This window comes from Eubalaena glacialis, chromosome 10 (genome assembly GCF_028564815.1).
Source record: "Eubalaena glacialis isolate mEubGla1 chromosome 10, mEubGla1.1.hap2.+ XY, whole genome shotgun sequence".
In the NCBI taxonomy this organism is placed as follows: domain Eukaryota; kingdom Metazoa; phylum Chordata; class Mammalia; order Artiodactyla; family Balaenidae; genus Eubalaena; species Eubalaena glacialis.
In genome coordinates, this window is record NC_083725.1 from 93,301,434 (window position 1) to 93,318,337 (window position 16,904).

Below are 16,904 nucleotides of genomic sequence, written 5' to 3' on the forward strand. Positions count from 1 at the left end.
GCAAAATTCTTGCATTCTAATAAAAAATATAAAGATAGATTTGCTCCTATTTAAGCCTCCCTCTTCTCCAAGATGTATCATTTGTTTGATATGTAATACAAGTTTAGTAACAATTATGCCATGTATAACCATTAAATGGCGTACTACTGTATGCATTGGATTCATTTGCATATATCATTTTCATAACTGCACTCTCTATGCATAAATATATTTGGAGATGCTGGGATTGGGGGGAGGGGCAGTGGCGGGTGGAGAACGAGATTCACACGTCGGTCTCCACAGCCTTCGCATTAGAACAGTTGTTTTTATCTGTCTCACTGTCACCCCCCTTTCCCTGACACTTCTCCTTTGCACACAGAGATTCCTTAACCCCTTCTTCCATCTCTAGATACTCTGACTTGTCCCCCAGGGAAGAAGAAGTAGAGCTTCGAAATTTCTTCAGCAAATTAGAAGGGAGGTACGGGCAACCGACTGCATTCTGTGTCAGCTGTGTCTGTTCCTCATTTTCAGTCTCTCTGTGGTAGAAATAGTTAAAGTTAGAGACAATCACTGGCACTGGCAAAGCAATGGTTAAGACACCTGCAATGGCACACAGAGACCCTACGATCTTGCCCCCCACAGTGATGGGCTTCATGTCCCCGTAGCCCACAGTTGTCATGGTCACCACGGCCCACCAAAATGCGTCTGGGATGCTTTGGAAATGGGTAGTCGGTTCATCCGCCTCCGCGAAATACACAGCACTGGAAAAGAGGATGACCCCAATGAAGAGGAAGAATATCAGAAGGCCCAGTTCCCGCATGCTGGCTCGGAGCGTGTGGCCCAGGATCTGCAGGCCCTTGGAGTGCCTGGAGAGTTTGAAGATCCGGAATACTCGGACCAGACGGATGATCCTGAGGATGGCAAAGGACATGGCCTGCTGCTGCTGACCGTTGCCACCCCCCTGCTGCTGGGCCAGATCCGTGCCCAGCGTGATGAAGTAAGGCAAAATGGAGACAATGTCAATGATGTTCATGATGTTTTTGAAGAAGAGGGCTTGGCTGGGACAAGCAAAGCAGCGAACCACAAACTCAAAGGAAAACCACACAATACAGACTGTCTCCACAATGAAGAAGGGGTCGTTGAATATCGTGTGCCCTGAGTTCTCTGGGTGGGGGGCCGAGGTGTCGTTCAACAACCCACTGTGCCCGCCTGTGCTCAGGGCCATGATAAGATCCCTGTCGTCCCTAAACTCTGGCAAGGTTTCCAGGCAGAAGATGACAATGGAGATGAGGATGACCAGGACCGAGACGATAGCTATGCCCCTCGCCGGACTGGAGCTCTCTGGATACTCAAAGAGCAGCCAGATCTGCTTTTTGAACTCGCTCTCTGGCAAGGCCCGGTCCTCCTCGTCTCTCACAAAGCCCTCGTCCTCCCGAAACTTGAGCAGGGCCTCCTCCCCCAGCTGGTAGAACTTCACCTCCTCAGTGAAGATATCAAAGGGGACGTTGACGGGCCTCTTCAGGCGGCCCCCTGACTGGTAATAATACAAGATGGCATCAAAGCTAGGCCTGTTCCTGTCAAAAAAATACTCGTTACGCAAAGGGTCGAAATACTGAGTCCTCTTCTCAGGGTCCCCCAACAAAGTCTCGGGAAACTGGGCCAGAGTTTTCATCTGGGTCTCAAAGCGCAGGCCTGAGACGTTGATCACCACGCGTTCGCAGCAGTCGCTGTAGCGGACCGAGCTGTAGCCGCCGCCGCCCCCATCGTCCTGGGGCAGCAGGTCGGTGTAGGAGCACTCATCGCCGTGGTCGTCCTCACTGTAGTAAAACCTTCCCTCCTCCTCCTCCTCTTCCTCCTCCTCCTCCTCCTCCTCCTCTTCCTCCTCCTCCTCCTCCTCCTCACTCAGATCCCGCAGGATCTTCTCCTCGGAGCCACTGGGCATCAGGTCGGAGCAGTGAGGAAAGCTGCTCTGCCGGTGGTGGACTTTCTTCTTCTCGGGCCGCTGTCGCCTCCTCCTCCTACTTCCCCGGCCGCTCTGAGGGTCTTGGGAGGTGCAGGCCCCACGCAACTGGTGGTGGTGATGGTGGGCGCCCCCTCCAGACCCCCCGCCGCCTTCCACAGCAGCTGTGGCCGCGGCGACAGCGGCCGCCGCAGCCGCCCTCGAGTGAGCCAGCCTCTCGCGCTCCCGGGCCCGGGCCTGCGCGGCATAACCGTAAGGCATGTGACTGTTGCACCCTGAGCTCTCCGCACTCACCATTGCAACCTCCATGGTGGTGGTTTGGGGAAATGGCTGGTTCCAGTTGGAGAAGAAGAAGAAGAAAGAAAAATAGGGCAGCTTCTTTTCTCACCAAATTAAGGTAAGTTTGGAACCCTTAAGCAGATTGCTTGGAAGACTAAGGATATTTTCAGTCCAACTTTGCATTTTCTGTTTTTAAATCAGCACACCCCATGCTCTCTCTTCCCAGGGATTCAGTGTTGCTCTCCAGAGCTTGGCTCCTCCAGAGAAACAGCCTGGCACTTTCAAGCCTAAGTCAGAAAATGTTGGGGTCTCCCAAACACTTATTTTGGGGGGGATGTTCAAAGCGGGAAATACGTCTAGAATGTGGTGTTGATGCTGCGAGATTTAAAGGCAGCAAGTATCCAACAGCCAGCAGTCGTGCCTAGAAAATGGAATATATTTTTCTGCCATGGAAATTGTCCAAAGCTCAGTCCATCAAATTTAAATAAAATGCAAATAAGCCTTTAAGTCTTAGCACTTGCCTTCTAGTGATGGCTTGACCCATGTTAACATGTGACTTGAAGTATGTCCAGACATTGCCACTCAAAGCCTATCAGGATGATTCTCCAGGCTTTCCCCTTAAATTCATCACTGGCTTCCTGGACCCAGGGGTAATGCCGAGCTAGCTTTAGAGGCAAAGACCTTGGGAGGTAGAGAAGGTGCAAGATGAGGTGTCAGTGGGGGCAAGCCCAGCTCTGAGGTCTCCATAGAAATCAAGGAAATGCAGAGCATCCTTCAGCTAAAATCATGCAGAAGAAGCCACTTCACCTGAAAAAGGAGGGGAAACAAGCATAGGAGAAAAATAAAAAGAAGAATCAAATAATAAAGAGTAAACTGAGCGTTTCCTTCACATATACTTTTTTCTCCTGTCCTCAAGCAAGCAAGCCATTATATAAAGCACCAAAGCGACTATAAATTTCCAAGGAGCAGTATGGGGCAGCTTGTTAAATCTCCTTCTCACTAAACATCCTTCTTTCCTTCTTCTTTGGATATATTTCAGCACTGTCTACTTTTGTGGCAACTCAAGTATTTTTTTCTCTCTCCACTCTTGACCCACATGGCTCTTCCTTCAATCCACCTTTTCACTAATGCCAGGTCTTAATTCTCACTGTCACTCTCTTCATTCCACAATAACAATGCTGTCACTTTACAGCTGCTTCCATCATTCATTGATCTCAAGGCATTTTTTAAAATTTCCACACAAAATATTTCTGAATTTAGTGGCCATCCACCCCTCTCTGTCTTGATTCAGGATTAGAGAAGTCAGAAAAAACAGTTTTCTTTAATCCAGGTTCCACCACTTAAACAATCTTCAATCACATCATCTACAAAGTGTAGATAATAATACAACCTCCCCCATCCCACTTTTGAGAGGATAAATGAGATAACTGATGTTGACAGAACACCACAGTGCCTTGTACATGAGGAATATCAATAAAGGCTGGCGGTTATTAACAACATAATAACATTTTATGGTCAATCTACCCACCCCCGAATGCATATGTCCTCATAGCACTGTCTAAGCAGGGGAAGGGCAGAACGTGAGGACATCCAGGACATTTTGAGACTCACCAATGGCCTGTATTATGTTGGCACTCCCTGACTCGCTGAAGCATGTCCCTGTTGTTGTTTTTCTGTTCCCCTGACTCCAGAACGCTCCCTACCACCCACAGCCTAGGAGCTTATCCCAGTTTCCATTTCTCTAATAATCATCTTCTCTCCTTGCAGTTCCCCCATGTTCACCTCGATGCTTCCTCCTACACTTTGCTCAAGGAACTATCTCCTTATGGTTCAAATCCCAGTTTGCGTGCACTTTGTTTTCAGCCTATGATACTTTCTTCCCTATAATTTAACCATAGTTCCCATCCCCCAAATTCCCCTCTCTTTTCCTTCCCTCCCCCACCCCCCCCTTTATTTCCAATCTGCCACTTCCTGATCACATCTTCCTTGCAGCCCTCCTCTGTCCCCACTGTCACTTGGTATTCCTGACCTTTCTTCTTCCTTAGTTTGCTCTCCGTAGGTCCAACTAACGCATCTCCTCTGCCAGGACCTGTAAATGCTCCTGCCCCAATCTTGCTTCTCCTGTCTCCTCTTGCTTCTTCCATTCACTCTGTCCAACAGGACTTCCAAGAATGCAGAGAGTGGCCGAGAGAATTGGGGAGGATAATGACAGCCAGAATTCAGGGCACCTACCGGCCTCTATTACCGGAAGTACTTGGAGCCATTAACAGGACCCAGTGCTTGACCACCTGCTGCTCCTTGCTGAATCGTGTCAGCCTAGAAGCCTAAATACACCTGGGTTTTATCAAGTGACAAGCAGGGAAGTGGCAAACAAAGGTCTTCCCAATCACACATTCTAATGTGATCATACACATTCTCCCAGGGCAAGAGGTGAGCCTGACTGGGGACACAAAACCCAGAAAATACACCTCTGAGGGTTTCTGGAATGACATCCCCCTTCCTTTGCCTGACTCCTAACATCATCTCATACTCTGAAATGTTCACTCTCACAAGGTCTCCAAATCTCTGTCTTCACTGTGGAGGGTCAGGCCAACATCCTTTAAAGACTTTCACACAAGCCAAACTGCCTGAGAGTTTGCTCAGTTTCTTCCCCAACCTCTCAAAGCAGTTATAATACACTATTTAAATAAAGCCCCAGTGTAACCAAAGTGCCTGTAAATTTGTATACTACGCACACCCCCTCTTCCACCCAACTGACTCACAGAAGGTCACGAGTTAGAGGGTCTTCTAATTCACAATCAACTCTTCAGGAGAGCTAGACTTGCCCTCTTCACACCAAATAATTTCTTATTTACTTGTTTACTTATTCATCTATTTGGGTTTGTTCATTTTTGTTTAACTCCCTCCCCCACTGTACAAAAAGCAAATCACATTCCTTCTAATTTGCTACCAGTTACCTCACTATCCCTGACCTTAGAAGAAGAAGAGGATATAAAAAGGGAGGGAGTGAAGAAAAAAAAAAGAAAGAAAGAAAGAAAAGAAAAAAAGAGAAAAAATCCAACCAGCAAATCAGACTAGTTTAAAATCTCTCTTCCTTCTCAACTCAAGGTATTCATGTTAGGAGAATCTATTCAAGCCGACTCTCAGGAGACTTTATGGGGGAGACCTTTGCAGGGTAATGTCCCTTCCTTTTAAACACCACCAACTAATAGGATTTTGCTGACTACCAATTCCCCAATCCCTGTGCCCCCAAACAAGAGCTAAGCATCCCGCCCCTCCTCCTCCTCCTCCCCGCCCCCCACAACAAGGCTGTTTTCATCTCTCAGTGCTAATTCCTGCAACTGTTTTAGGGTGGTACCTGAACCTTATCAGAGAGAGAAAAGGAGAAAGAGAAGACTGAGAGAGAGAATTCCAAGGGCCAATACCGTGAGAAATATACACTTCAACGCACGCCATTTATACAGTCCCTATGTGTTGCTCAAATGCTCAGAAAATGCACGCAAACCCAAATGTTGGGAGAAGCAGCAATTTAAACCCGTTCACCAGCTGTTCCCAAAGAAACGGAACCAGTGAGTCTGGGATGAGGCAAAACGATGCTAAATCTAAACCCCACCTCGTTGGGAAACGACATCTTTAATCGCGCCCTTGCCTCCAGACCTAGGTTCCCGCTCGGGCACATTAAGCAGGGCGCACGCACCCCATCCCTTGGGTTGGGAAAATAACAACTGTTGGCCCCCCGGAAAGCCGCACAGCATCTGCACCTCCCTTCTCCCACCTCCTGGTTTATTTTTAACCGCCTTCCATTCATGCCCTTCTGTCACATTCTCGATATTATTTATCCCTCGAATGTCCACTGTTTCTTAACAGCCAAAAGAGGAGAGTAGAGGAAAGATAAGAGAGGTATCATACTTACCATTCCCAGGCGGGGTGCAAAATAAAAAGAAAGAAAATCCCCGGTTGGCTTTTTTTCCCCCCTCAAGCTGCAACAGCTGGAGGAGGGGAAGAATGATCTTGGGGGTGGAAGGAATCACTCCGGTGTGGCAGGTGGAGGCTCCAAAATATCCACGGAACAAGTTCTATTGCCTGGCCGGCGGGGGTTCACAGAATCCTCGCTGCTGGAGCCCGGGGGTGGGGATCGGGGCTGCCCCAGGGAGGACCCCAAGACTCCTGCTTCCTCGGGAGTTCAGCACAGAAGGGCTCGACGGGGAAAGAAAGTCAAGGTTCCCCAGAGAAAGAAACAAAATCCTAGACAGCAGCGATCACTTGTTAATCCCGAATTCCTCCAATATCCTTCCCTCTCCCTCTCTCGCTGGCTGCAGAAGCAGCACACGCCTCCCCTGGCCGGGAGCGCGCGCCGGCCGGGGGCGGGGCCAGGGCCGTCCGAGGGTGTGGCGTTCACGGCGGTCACCGGGGGCGCCTCCCGGCGCGGCGAGGCGGGCGCAGTCACGACGCCGTGACTGCCGGCCCCCCGGCCGCGGCCCCCCGACAACGAGGCTCCGGGCAGCCAGTGGGAACCATTCCAGGATCCCCCGGCTTGCGCCCCCAGAGGCGAGGAGCTAATCCCGGAGAGAGAGGTGTCCCCTTTGGAGCTGAAATGGGATCCCGACGGCAGAGTAGGAACGCCAAGACAGGCTGGAAGGGGTGACTTCGACGGCAGGTCCAGTCTCGACCGCAAGGTGCTTCTGGGCGTCTTCTCCTCTCCCCGACCCGCTTTCTCTGCATCTCCCCCGGCACCCCACCCACCAGCCCCGGCACCATAACGGGTTTGTGGGTTTGGGAGCCCGGGTGCATCTCTGGCGAGGCCGCCAGCCCGCAGCTCTCTAGTCGTCTGCTAGCGCGCCCAGACCCCTCGGCCTCCGCCTCCCTTGTAGAGAGAGAGTCTGTCGGCCTCAACTCGGGGGTCGGGACTCCCAGGAGCGGAGGAGACCGACTTTACGCAGGTGTCCGACCCCTGGGAGGGAAGAATTACTGAAATTGGAATCGGGCCCAGGCTAAGGGCTGCGCAGGGAGGCTGAGGTCCGAGCTAGGAGAGAGTCGGAGCGCTAGGAGCAGGTTGCAAGTCCGCCCCGGGGGCGGGGGGCTTTGGGAGAATGGGAGGAGCCCTCGGCGAACCTGTTGCTGCAAAAAGAAATACGATTTGGCAAGAGGTTTGGCTGCCTGGAGGTCTCTAACGTAGTGGTCGGATCTCCAATGCCACCCACCTCCGTAAAACAACAAAAACCGCACTTCCCCAAGCCGCCCCGCGCCGTGGGCAGGCGAGTGCGCTCGCAGCGGCGTCCTCACCCCGGTGGACTCTCGGATTGCTTATTAGCTGGCTGGCGTGTGAAATGCCCCTGGACGTCGATGTAAATATGCAATTCTCACAAATATGCCAAAAGAAAGATTAGCGGTGGGGAGTCAGAATTTACACACGCACACACACACACACAAGCTCAGGTGGCGACGGGGCTCCGGGCACCTCTCCCGGCTCTCTCTCTGATGGGCCAAGCAGGCAGTGGCGGCGTGCGCCCGGACTGCTGGAGCAAACTCGACCTTGGGGGGTCAGGTGGCGCCAAGGCAGCCACTGTCGTCCTCAGCTGGCAGCTTTGTTCGAGGGCCCTGTTGGGCCTCCTCCTTTTGTGGTGCTCTATTAATTATTAAGAGAAATATTCCCGAGCTGAATTATAGATATGCGCTGTGCTCACTCACCTAACCGCTGCTGGCTTGGCGAAGGACAACAGGAGGGCTGATTTTCGTTCCTGTTTGATTTTTTTGGGGGGGGGGCGGGAAGGATCTTTTTAAATAACTAAAAAATTCTCATTGTAATCGGTGAAAAGGAAAAAACAAATTTAAACTGACATGGGGTCTGGTTTTCCTAACTTCTTCCAGTTAGTGACAAAAGTTAGAACCTTCGTCTTCAATGAATTTATCTGTGATCCTCTGGCCTCCACCGCAGGTGGAGGAACTGAGAGAAAGATGGCGTCCACGCCAGCTCTAGAGAGGCTCTGTCTCAATTCATGCCCCACTATAATCCATTTCTGAAAGTAGGGAGGGTGGATTTCTCCAAAAGTAAAAAACATCCCATGTACTGGCCCCAGACCCTCTCTGTACTGCCACAATGTGAAGTAGTCACTGTGCAGTTTCAAACATGCGAGAAGCAGATGGTTGAGTTTATTGTTGTCTCGTCAGAAGGATGTTTCTTGGGATGGTAGAAGGCAGGGCTGAGAGCACAGGATCTTGGGACTAGTTTCCCAAAAGCAATTTGTGAGATCAGTTGGAAGCAACTGTGGAGTACTCTCAGGGAGATGAAAACTGAGATCGAATGATACACAAAAGAAGACAGGTATATTGAAGCTTGGACATTTTAATTGGATCATGTTAAAACTTTATGAATTACGCTTCCATGTGCCATTTACTGTTTGTTCCTATCACAGCCCAGAGAATTTTAAAGTTTAAAATGCCTGAGGTCTTTATAAATATTTACACTTCTTAGGTATCAGGAATCTGAATAACTAAAGCACCACAGCAAGAACACAGCTGAGGAAAAACCACTTTCATGAAGATGTTCATTCAGGTCATACAAGGTATAGTTACTGAGAACTTGATCAAGGCTGATAACACTCTATGGAGTGCCCACCTAGCGGTTCTCTGGCTCTCTGCTAAATACTTTGCATACATATTGTTTAATTTTATCTGCATAACTAAATGCTTTATGTGATAGGGATTATTATTATCACTATTTTATAGAGAAGGAAATTGAGGCTTATGATGGTTAATGAACTTGCCCCAAAGTTACATAGATAATTATTTAGCAGAACTGGGCCTTTAACAGCTGACTCAGCAATGTGGACAATCCCCATGCTAGTGATGATAATGCCCCGTGATCTAATGCCCATTTGTCCTCACCAACTACTGGCTGTTACAGATACAGAGGCAGTTTAGGAAACAAGGGGGTATGTGCTTTGATGGAGGTATGAGAAACGTGTTCCCAGGATGCAATGAATGGAGTAGCATCTAATTTGGGGGAAGCAAGCAAGGATTGACAAAGAAAGGGGAAATGTGTCTGAGGAATGTGAGAATTGGAGTGGCTGTCATAGAGAATACCTGGGCATGTGGCACTGGCGTGGACGGAATAACTGGAACCTGAGGGGTAGGCGGCCCCCAATTGGGAAGAGCATGCTTCTCACCCAGGCTTCCCCCCATTCCCAAACACACACACACACACACGGACACACACACACGCACGCACGCACACAGACACACGCACACACGCACACAGACACACACACACAGACACACACACGCACACACACACGCACACACACACACAGACACACACACACACCTCTTTGAACTTTAAAAGAATTTCTTTATAAAGCAAACAAGAAACATTCCATTTCTCTTCCTGAAATTCTCTTAAGGATTCCTAGAAAGTCCCACAGATAAACAGTAGCAGAAAGATTCTTTGCTGTGACCAACAAAAATCTACCTTGTCTCAGTTTCAAACTGTTTTCTTTGGAGAGGAAAAAATTATTTTCTTGCCTTTCTTAATCATCAACTAGTCAAAATTCTTCAAGCCCCCTACACCCAAATATACCTATTACCACACATAATTCCTCCCTGGCTTTGAATTCTCTCAATGGTAATACAAATATTCCAGACCACACTATGAAGCTTATGCTTATATAGAAAAGGGCAAAGGGCAGCAGATCTTCCTTTGTACAAAGCAGATAGGAGGCCCTGTGGGATACAAACTAAGTCCATTATAAATGTTTTTGTTCTCTTTGGGGACCATGGTCTCCAGTGAATTGCAGCGTTCTGTTTACTTCACCTCTCTCTCCCCCAGAAGCCCACAACACCTCCCTGAATACAGGCAATGTATCCTGAGCAACCAGCGCAATACCTGATCCAGAGCAGGCATTCGATAAGAATGTACTAAAATGAATGAATAATGGAAGAGGCTTCCATTTGCCAAGAAAGCTCAGTGAATGTGTTGGGAGAAAACCCAGAGAAGATTGCTTTTTTACCTGCTTACCCCAGACTCTCAGCTATCGGCATTTTAAAGTTCTGAAGGGATGTGAGGGGTAAAGAGTTCTGGGGGACTTGATTCCATGCTTCCCATTCCCTAATGTATGGATGCAGATGTTCTGAGCAGCCCATAATTCCTTATGAAATGTGAGTCACTCAGCTAGTTTTTCCTTGTAGATGGATTTTTCAGTGACCTTTCACCACACCACCTTGCATTCCGTTTTATGCATACCAGTACTAGTCAGGTCTTAAGACCTCAGAACAGCATAATCACTTCTCATTAAAGTGAGGAAACATCAATCCTGGAGAGAAAGACTAACCACTCACTTCCCGACTCTCTGACCACAGCTCTGTGTAGGTACAGTGGGGAGTAAGACAGCTACTCTCTGCCCTGGATGGACACCTGCAGTCTAGAGGGTGAGAGATGCATCAACACACCGATGTGGTTAGGGTCTGATAGAAGTCACACGAGGAGCAGAGAGAAGCAGCACTAACTGAGGTTAGAAAGGTCCTCAAGCCAGAAGGAGCCACGGGGGCAAAGGCTTACTGAATAAGAATGGCAAGAATGAGTGTAAGAATAAGCAAAGAGAAGCAGAGGATCCGATATGGAATGGGAATGGGAAGCAGTGAGTGTGGACTTAGATATGCCACGCTCAAGAGTTTGAACTAGGGTCTATGACAAAACGCTGCATGAAAGGATTCTCAACCCTTTTTCCACCTCTACACACAGGACAGATGTGGTTCACATGCATGACACACTCCCCTGGGCAAACGCAGATGAGCAGCTGCAGCATCCACTAAATAGACTGAGTTGCAGGCATTTCCAGGCTTCCTGGCTACAGTGGCATCTTTCTCCTCCATCTATGAATGCATCTGAGAAGCCAAGTGAGTGAAATTGAGTTGGCAGAACCTTAAATCATCTCAGATTTAGATTTCTGAATGCAAATCAATCAAAAATGTCCTTCGTTAACTGAAGTAACTCAGAATTTGCAATGTACCGCATCTTTAATAGTAATATACCAATGTGGGGTGACACTGCTGTTGAGATCCACCCTGTCAGACCCAGTAGTTCCTCTGGTCCAGGATCCCCTGTGGATACCAAAATCTGAAGATACTCAAAGCCATTAATATAAAAATGGCGTAGTACGGTCAGCCCTCCGTATCTGCGGGTTCTGCATCCACAGATTGGTTGGTTGACTGCATGGATGCAGAACCAGTGGGTACTGAGGGCCAACTGTACACTATAACAAGGTGAAGTGGATTCATTCTTTTAGCTCTTTGTTATGCTTTCCTTATATGTGGTTAGAATATACAGCAGTTATGGAGACTCACTTAAAATGAAATATCCACCTTGGTGCAGATAAAAATCACCCACATCCTTGTGTGTGGGCACCAATCAATCAGGTGCAAACTTGGGGCAGAGATGAATAGAAGAAGGTTTAGGTATGGAATAGTTTTCAGTCCCTACAGACATTACCACCACCGTGCCTTCCATATTAACTCCTAATAATTTATGTCAAGGAGCTTTTCCCGTATAAGTAAGTGTGGGCCTTTTTATAAAAATAAGAGGTCATGGTATACTTCCTGCCAACAATGTGTTCCAGACTCTGAAGGTCCCTTTAAATATGGTCAATGACCATGGTACAGGCTGGATTCTACTCTTTCAAGAGTTGGCTGCTTTGCCATCTTCCCCATTTTGATTGTGATCAGTACCTTTCACCCCCTAGAACAGACATCACCAAGGCTTAAAACAGGCCTTTGCTCTACAGCCTAAGAATGTTAACTGCCTCCTCCAGGCTGCCAACACCCATCACAGCCCTGACCATCTCTCCTTCATCAGACCAACATTACTTCTCATTTGGTTAAGTACTAGAAAGACTTTGTCCAGCACATGCTTTCCAAAACAAGAGCCATAGTTGTAGGAAGGATGCTCTCATGTAGAAGAAATTTGTAGTAGGTACAGATTAGTTAAGAAATATACCCCAAATTATGTCTGCTCTTTGCTCACTTTTCTCCACTCCTGGCTAAGAGAGAAACACAATTCTGGGGATTAGCCAACTGATATACAGTCGACCCTTGAAAGACACAGGGGTTGGGGTGCCAACCCTCTGCACAGTCAAAAATCCGAGTATAATTTACAGTCATTCCTCCCTCTCTACAGTTGAGCTTTCGTGAATTCAACCAACCAACTACAGCGTATTGGAAAAAAATTCTTGCATAAGTGGACCTGCACAATTCAAACCCATGTTGTTCAAAGGTCAACTGTATTTTAGAACCAAAAGCACAAACAAACAAAGCTGAGAGTATGAGTGTCTAGGTTGTTAACTTACGGTTGCTGAGAACAACACATCAGCTATTAGGTTTTATATACACTAGAAGCCCCTCTAATTTATCTCTCAGTCAACCTCAAAAATCAGCTCTTATTCTGAGTAAACACAGAGAACATAGGCTGACAGCCCCAAAGTTCACACAGGAGTACAAAAACTGACAGTCTTCTTTAGATGGTTTTTCAGAACGAGTCCTTTTCTGAATTCATATATAGATTTGAACTTGAAAGTAAATTACAGTGAAATTCTAATGATTTACAATAGCCCTGGGGTGGGGGGGAAATAAACATTTGACTAAAGCAATTACTCTTGGACTGCTTGCAGGGCTGGAGCAGAGATCAGATGCTGGGGTTATAAGATTGTCTCTCCAGCTTCCTGGTTGCAGAACCTCCTGCAAGACACTTAACCCTTGTGAATCTCAGTTTCCTTATCTATAAAAAGGGGAACTGTACTATCAGTCCTCTTTTACAAGATCATGAGCGTAGATCATATAAGAAAATGTAAGAAAACTGTTCTACAACCATAAAAGTACAACATAAATACAAGACATTATTTTAAAGTAATAATCATCTGTTATGGACTGAATGTTTGTGCACCTCCCCGCCCCCCAAATTCATATGTTGAAGCTGTAAACTCCAATGTGATGGTGTTTGGAGATGGGGCCTTTGGGAAGTAATTAGAGTTAGATGAGGTCATAAGGATGGGGCCTGCATGAGGGGATTGGTGCCCTTATAAGAAAGAGACACCAGAGAGAGATATTAATCTCTCTCTCTCTCTCTTTCTCTCTCACTCTCTCAGAAAGATGGTGGCTGCCTACAAGCCCAGAGAAGAGGCCTCAGAATGAAACCTACCTTGCCAGCACCTTGATCTTAGGCTTTCCAGCATCCAGACTGTAAGAAAATAAACTCCTGTTGTTTAAGCCACCCAGTCTATGGTACTTTTTTTATGGCAGCCTGAACTGATTACGACATCATCAAAACTTGATAACAGATATTTAACCTGTCTTTCCTAGCAAACTTTGTTATGGTATTAGAAACTGGTACCTGAAACTCAGCAACATGTTGGGTAAGAAATGATCCTTACAGGTTTTCTTTCAAGGAATGGAAAGATTTGTAATCAACTTGCTAGTTGTTAACATGGTAGTAAAATTTTATTAGGCCTTCATAATCTAAAACTCACTCTAAACCAATTTGGAATTTTGGGAAGTTTTTCTTGTAAAATGGCTATAGATGACATTAGCTTGAATATCCTGAATATTGTTAACAGTATTAACTGTTCATTAATTCAACAAAATTTTATTGAGCACCTCCTTTATCTCAGGCATCAGTCTAAGCACAAAGCAGTAGCGATAAACAAAGACAAAGCCCCTGCTCTTAAAAAGATAAGCAGGACTTCCCTGGTGGTGCAGTGGTTAAGAATCTGCCTGCCAGTGCAGGGGACACAGGTTCGAGACCTGGCCTGGGAAGATCTCACATGCTGCAGAGCAACTACTGAGCCTGCACTCTAGTAGCCACAGATACTGAGCCCGCGTGCCACAACTACTGAAGCCCTCGTGCCTAGAGCCCGTGCTCCGCAACAAGAGAAGCCACTGCAATGAGACGCCTGCACACTGCAACGAAGAGTATCCCCGGCTCACCGCAACTAGAGGAAGCCTGTGCGCACCAATGAAGACCCAACACAGCCAAAAATTAATTAATTAATTAAAAAAAAAAGATAAGCAAAGTTATTTCACACAACATTAACTGTTATGAGGAAAATAATATAAAGTAATAGAGTGTCAGGAAAAAGGTTTTCAACTTCAGTTGGCTAACTACAGAGAAGGTGACATTTGAACTGAGGCCTACGTGACAAGAAAGCTTGCCATGTGAAGATTTAGGGCAGAGGAAAGAAAATCTGTTAGAAAAGGTCTGAACAGATGTGGTCTAAAAATTGAAAATGTCAGACAAGGGTAGCTAGAAAGCAAAGGCTTTCCCATAAGGAGTCTAGTGAACAGGTAGAATCTAATGCACGAGAGTCCTAATACGATTTAATTCTACATAGCACCACCTAATCATTTTAAGTTGGGATCATGGAAGTGCATCTCCCTCCTTCCTTCCTCAGACCCCAATTTCAGGCTTAGTCACTCTTCTAAGTATCTGAGAATAGATAGGAAGGAGCCTTCCTAGGGGGTTAGAGAGGTAGTCCTGGGCAGAGAGAAGAGTTCACAGTTCTACATCAGAAAACCGCTCACATGTACATAAGAGGTGATGATTGCTATCCCCAGGTGTCCTGAGTTGTAAATGTAGTTCCCAGATTTCTCTCCCTGGTCTAGTGCTGCCTATTCTCTAAAAGGCAGGATGTGCTGTCTCTGTTACAACTTCTGTTTTATTAACAGTTCTTTTCATAGCAAGGAATAGAAAGCCATTCAAGCTAGCTCATAAACAGTCGGCTTACAGTAAGGTTATTGTCAGATCTTACAGGAGTCCACAAAAGAGCTGAAGAACTCTTTCTCAGTAATGAGTCTGCTTTCCCATAATGTCCCCATACATGTGGCCCCACAATGGCTGAGTTAGCCCCATTGTTATACAGTCTTTCAGTTTAAAGGTCCTTCACATGCTCTACAATATCTAAAAGGAGGAATCTGATCAATTTAGCTCAACTTTTTAACCAAGCCAATCAAGTCACAAATTACCAGCTTAACTGGTCAAGCCACCAATGTCCCAAAGGGAAGTTCACTCACCTGAGTCTGTAGCTAGAATGAAATTTTCTGAACAGGGGCCAATACAAGTAAGTCCAGCTCACTAATTCTAATAGCAACATGCCAGGTTGTTTTAAGATCTTGGGAAACCCTTGCTACTCTTACTTAGAGGATCTTCCCGGCATCATATCTAGCATACTTGAAATGGTTACACATTCCACGTTAGAGATTATGCAATCTATTTTACAGTTGAGTTGCAGCTGACTAGTAGACAGTATTACATGGAAATTTTGCAGTATTTTAAGTTTTTTCTGTATTTCAGAGCTAATTTTAAGAGTGTAGACATTTCATAGCCTCCTGAAAAGCTTATAGGCACACAGGCATGGCCCAGAAACAAACCATAATCCCTGAACAAAGAAATAGCTCCTTGATTACTGTCAAGTACTTAAGAGTCTTGGCTTTTAAGGTATTATTAAATAATCACATTTTTGGCTGATAAACTCTGGATGAAAGATATCCTCACTTACCTGTTTATTCGTCTGCATGTGAATATGTGCTGACATATGTGAATGCATCCTGTGTTTATGTTGTCTTCTATGTTGTGTGTAAGCTATAATGGGAAAGCTAATTATTAAACTCTGCAAATGCACCCAGAGGCTACTGTGAGCGATGCATCCAAAAAAAAAATCTAAAAATAACTATGTAATAAATAACCATTTGCAGATGGGAATTTTTCGTGTGGTTTTCTAAACAACAGCGGGTTTCTTTAAGGCATTACGGAATTTTTCCTGATGTTTTACTAGGTGTACTAAATCTTCCATACTTAAAGACAGATAATTTGAATAAGAGTGTGATAAAATTGACTGGATCCAAATTAAAGTTATTTTTAGGACAATATCGAAAGCAATAGACAATTGCTTTCATCTTAGAATAGATTCATACATGCATATTCTCCTGTGTTAGTTAAAAGCACCAAGAGAGTCATTTCTGAGAGGCAGAGCATTCCAGCGATTATTTTAGAATACTACATTGCCAAAAATGTAAAGACCACTCTTCAAAATAATATCTTGATTGCTTAGTGTTTTATTTCTTCAGGTTCACTCTGAAGAAAAAATTTTAAAAAAAGGAGACTAAACAAGAGCTTAAAAGTTATAGGAATATGTTGCAGAAATATTTAAGTGAGAAAGCCGCAAAGTGTGCAGCAAGAGACTCACTGAAAAATGCAAGAGAATTGGGTGTTTCTTAGCAGGGGTGATATACCAAACTTTATAAACAATTAAAATAATATTAAATAATTGCCAAAATTTAAAGTCAACTTACAGAAGAGTGGGCTTGACATGTGATAATCTGAGATGGTTTCTTCTACCTGGGACCAAAGTATTTGGTGCAGCCTTTCAAGACAGCTCTGGTTCATACAATCTTCTGCCACCACTAATGTATATGTAGTTAGTGGTCTAGTCATGTGCCTCAAACCTAGCTCAACAGAGTCCCTGTACTAATAATATGTTTAATAACTATTAATTTTCCTGCTCAAGACAGAGCATCTCCATCAAGTGATGAACTTTGGCTCTAGTTTTAAGCTTAAAGAAAAATATACTATATCCTTCTCTTTAACTCATGGGAAGTTATTGAATATTTCATTTCTAAGTTGAATGTGATATATGCAAAGAATAAT

The 16,904-nt window shown here is 45.7% G+C and overlaps 1 protein-coding gene and 1 long non-coding RNA gene across 2 annotated transcripts; one reads left to right on the plus strand and one right to left on the minus strand.

Annotated features, from left to right (window-relative positions):
- Positions 1-262: 262 nt before the first annotated feature.
- KCNA4 (potassium voltage-gated channel subfamily A member 4) lies at positions 263-2,248 on the minus strand. Its single transcript, XM_061203195.1, has one exon. The coding sequence runs from the start codon at positions 2,246-2,248 to the stop codon at positions 263-265; it is 1,986 nt and encodes a 661-aa protein (XP_061059178.1).
- Positions 2,249-6,633: 4,385 nt separating this feature from the next.
- LOC133099495 (uncharacterized) lies at positions 6,634-13,472 on the plus strand. The gene is made up of 3 exons (XR_009702340.1): positions 6,634-6,894; positions 10,956-11,110; positions 13,351-13,472. It is a non-coding gene; the product is annotated as an uncharacterized LOC133099495 (long non-coding RNA).
- Positions 13,473-16,904: the final 3,432 nt, after the last annotated feature.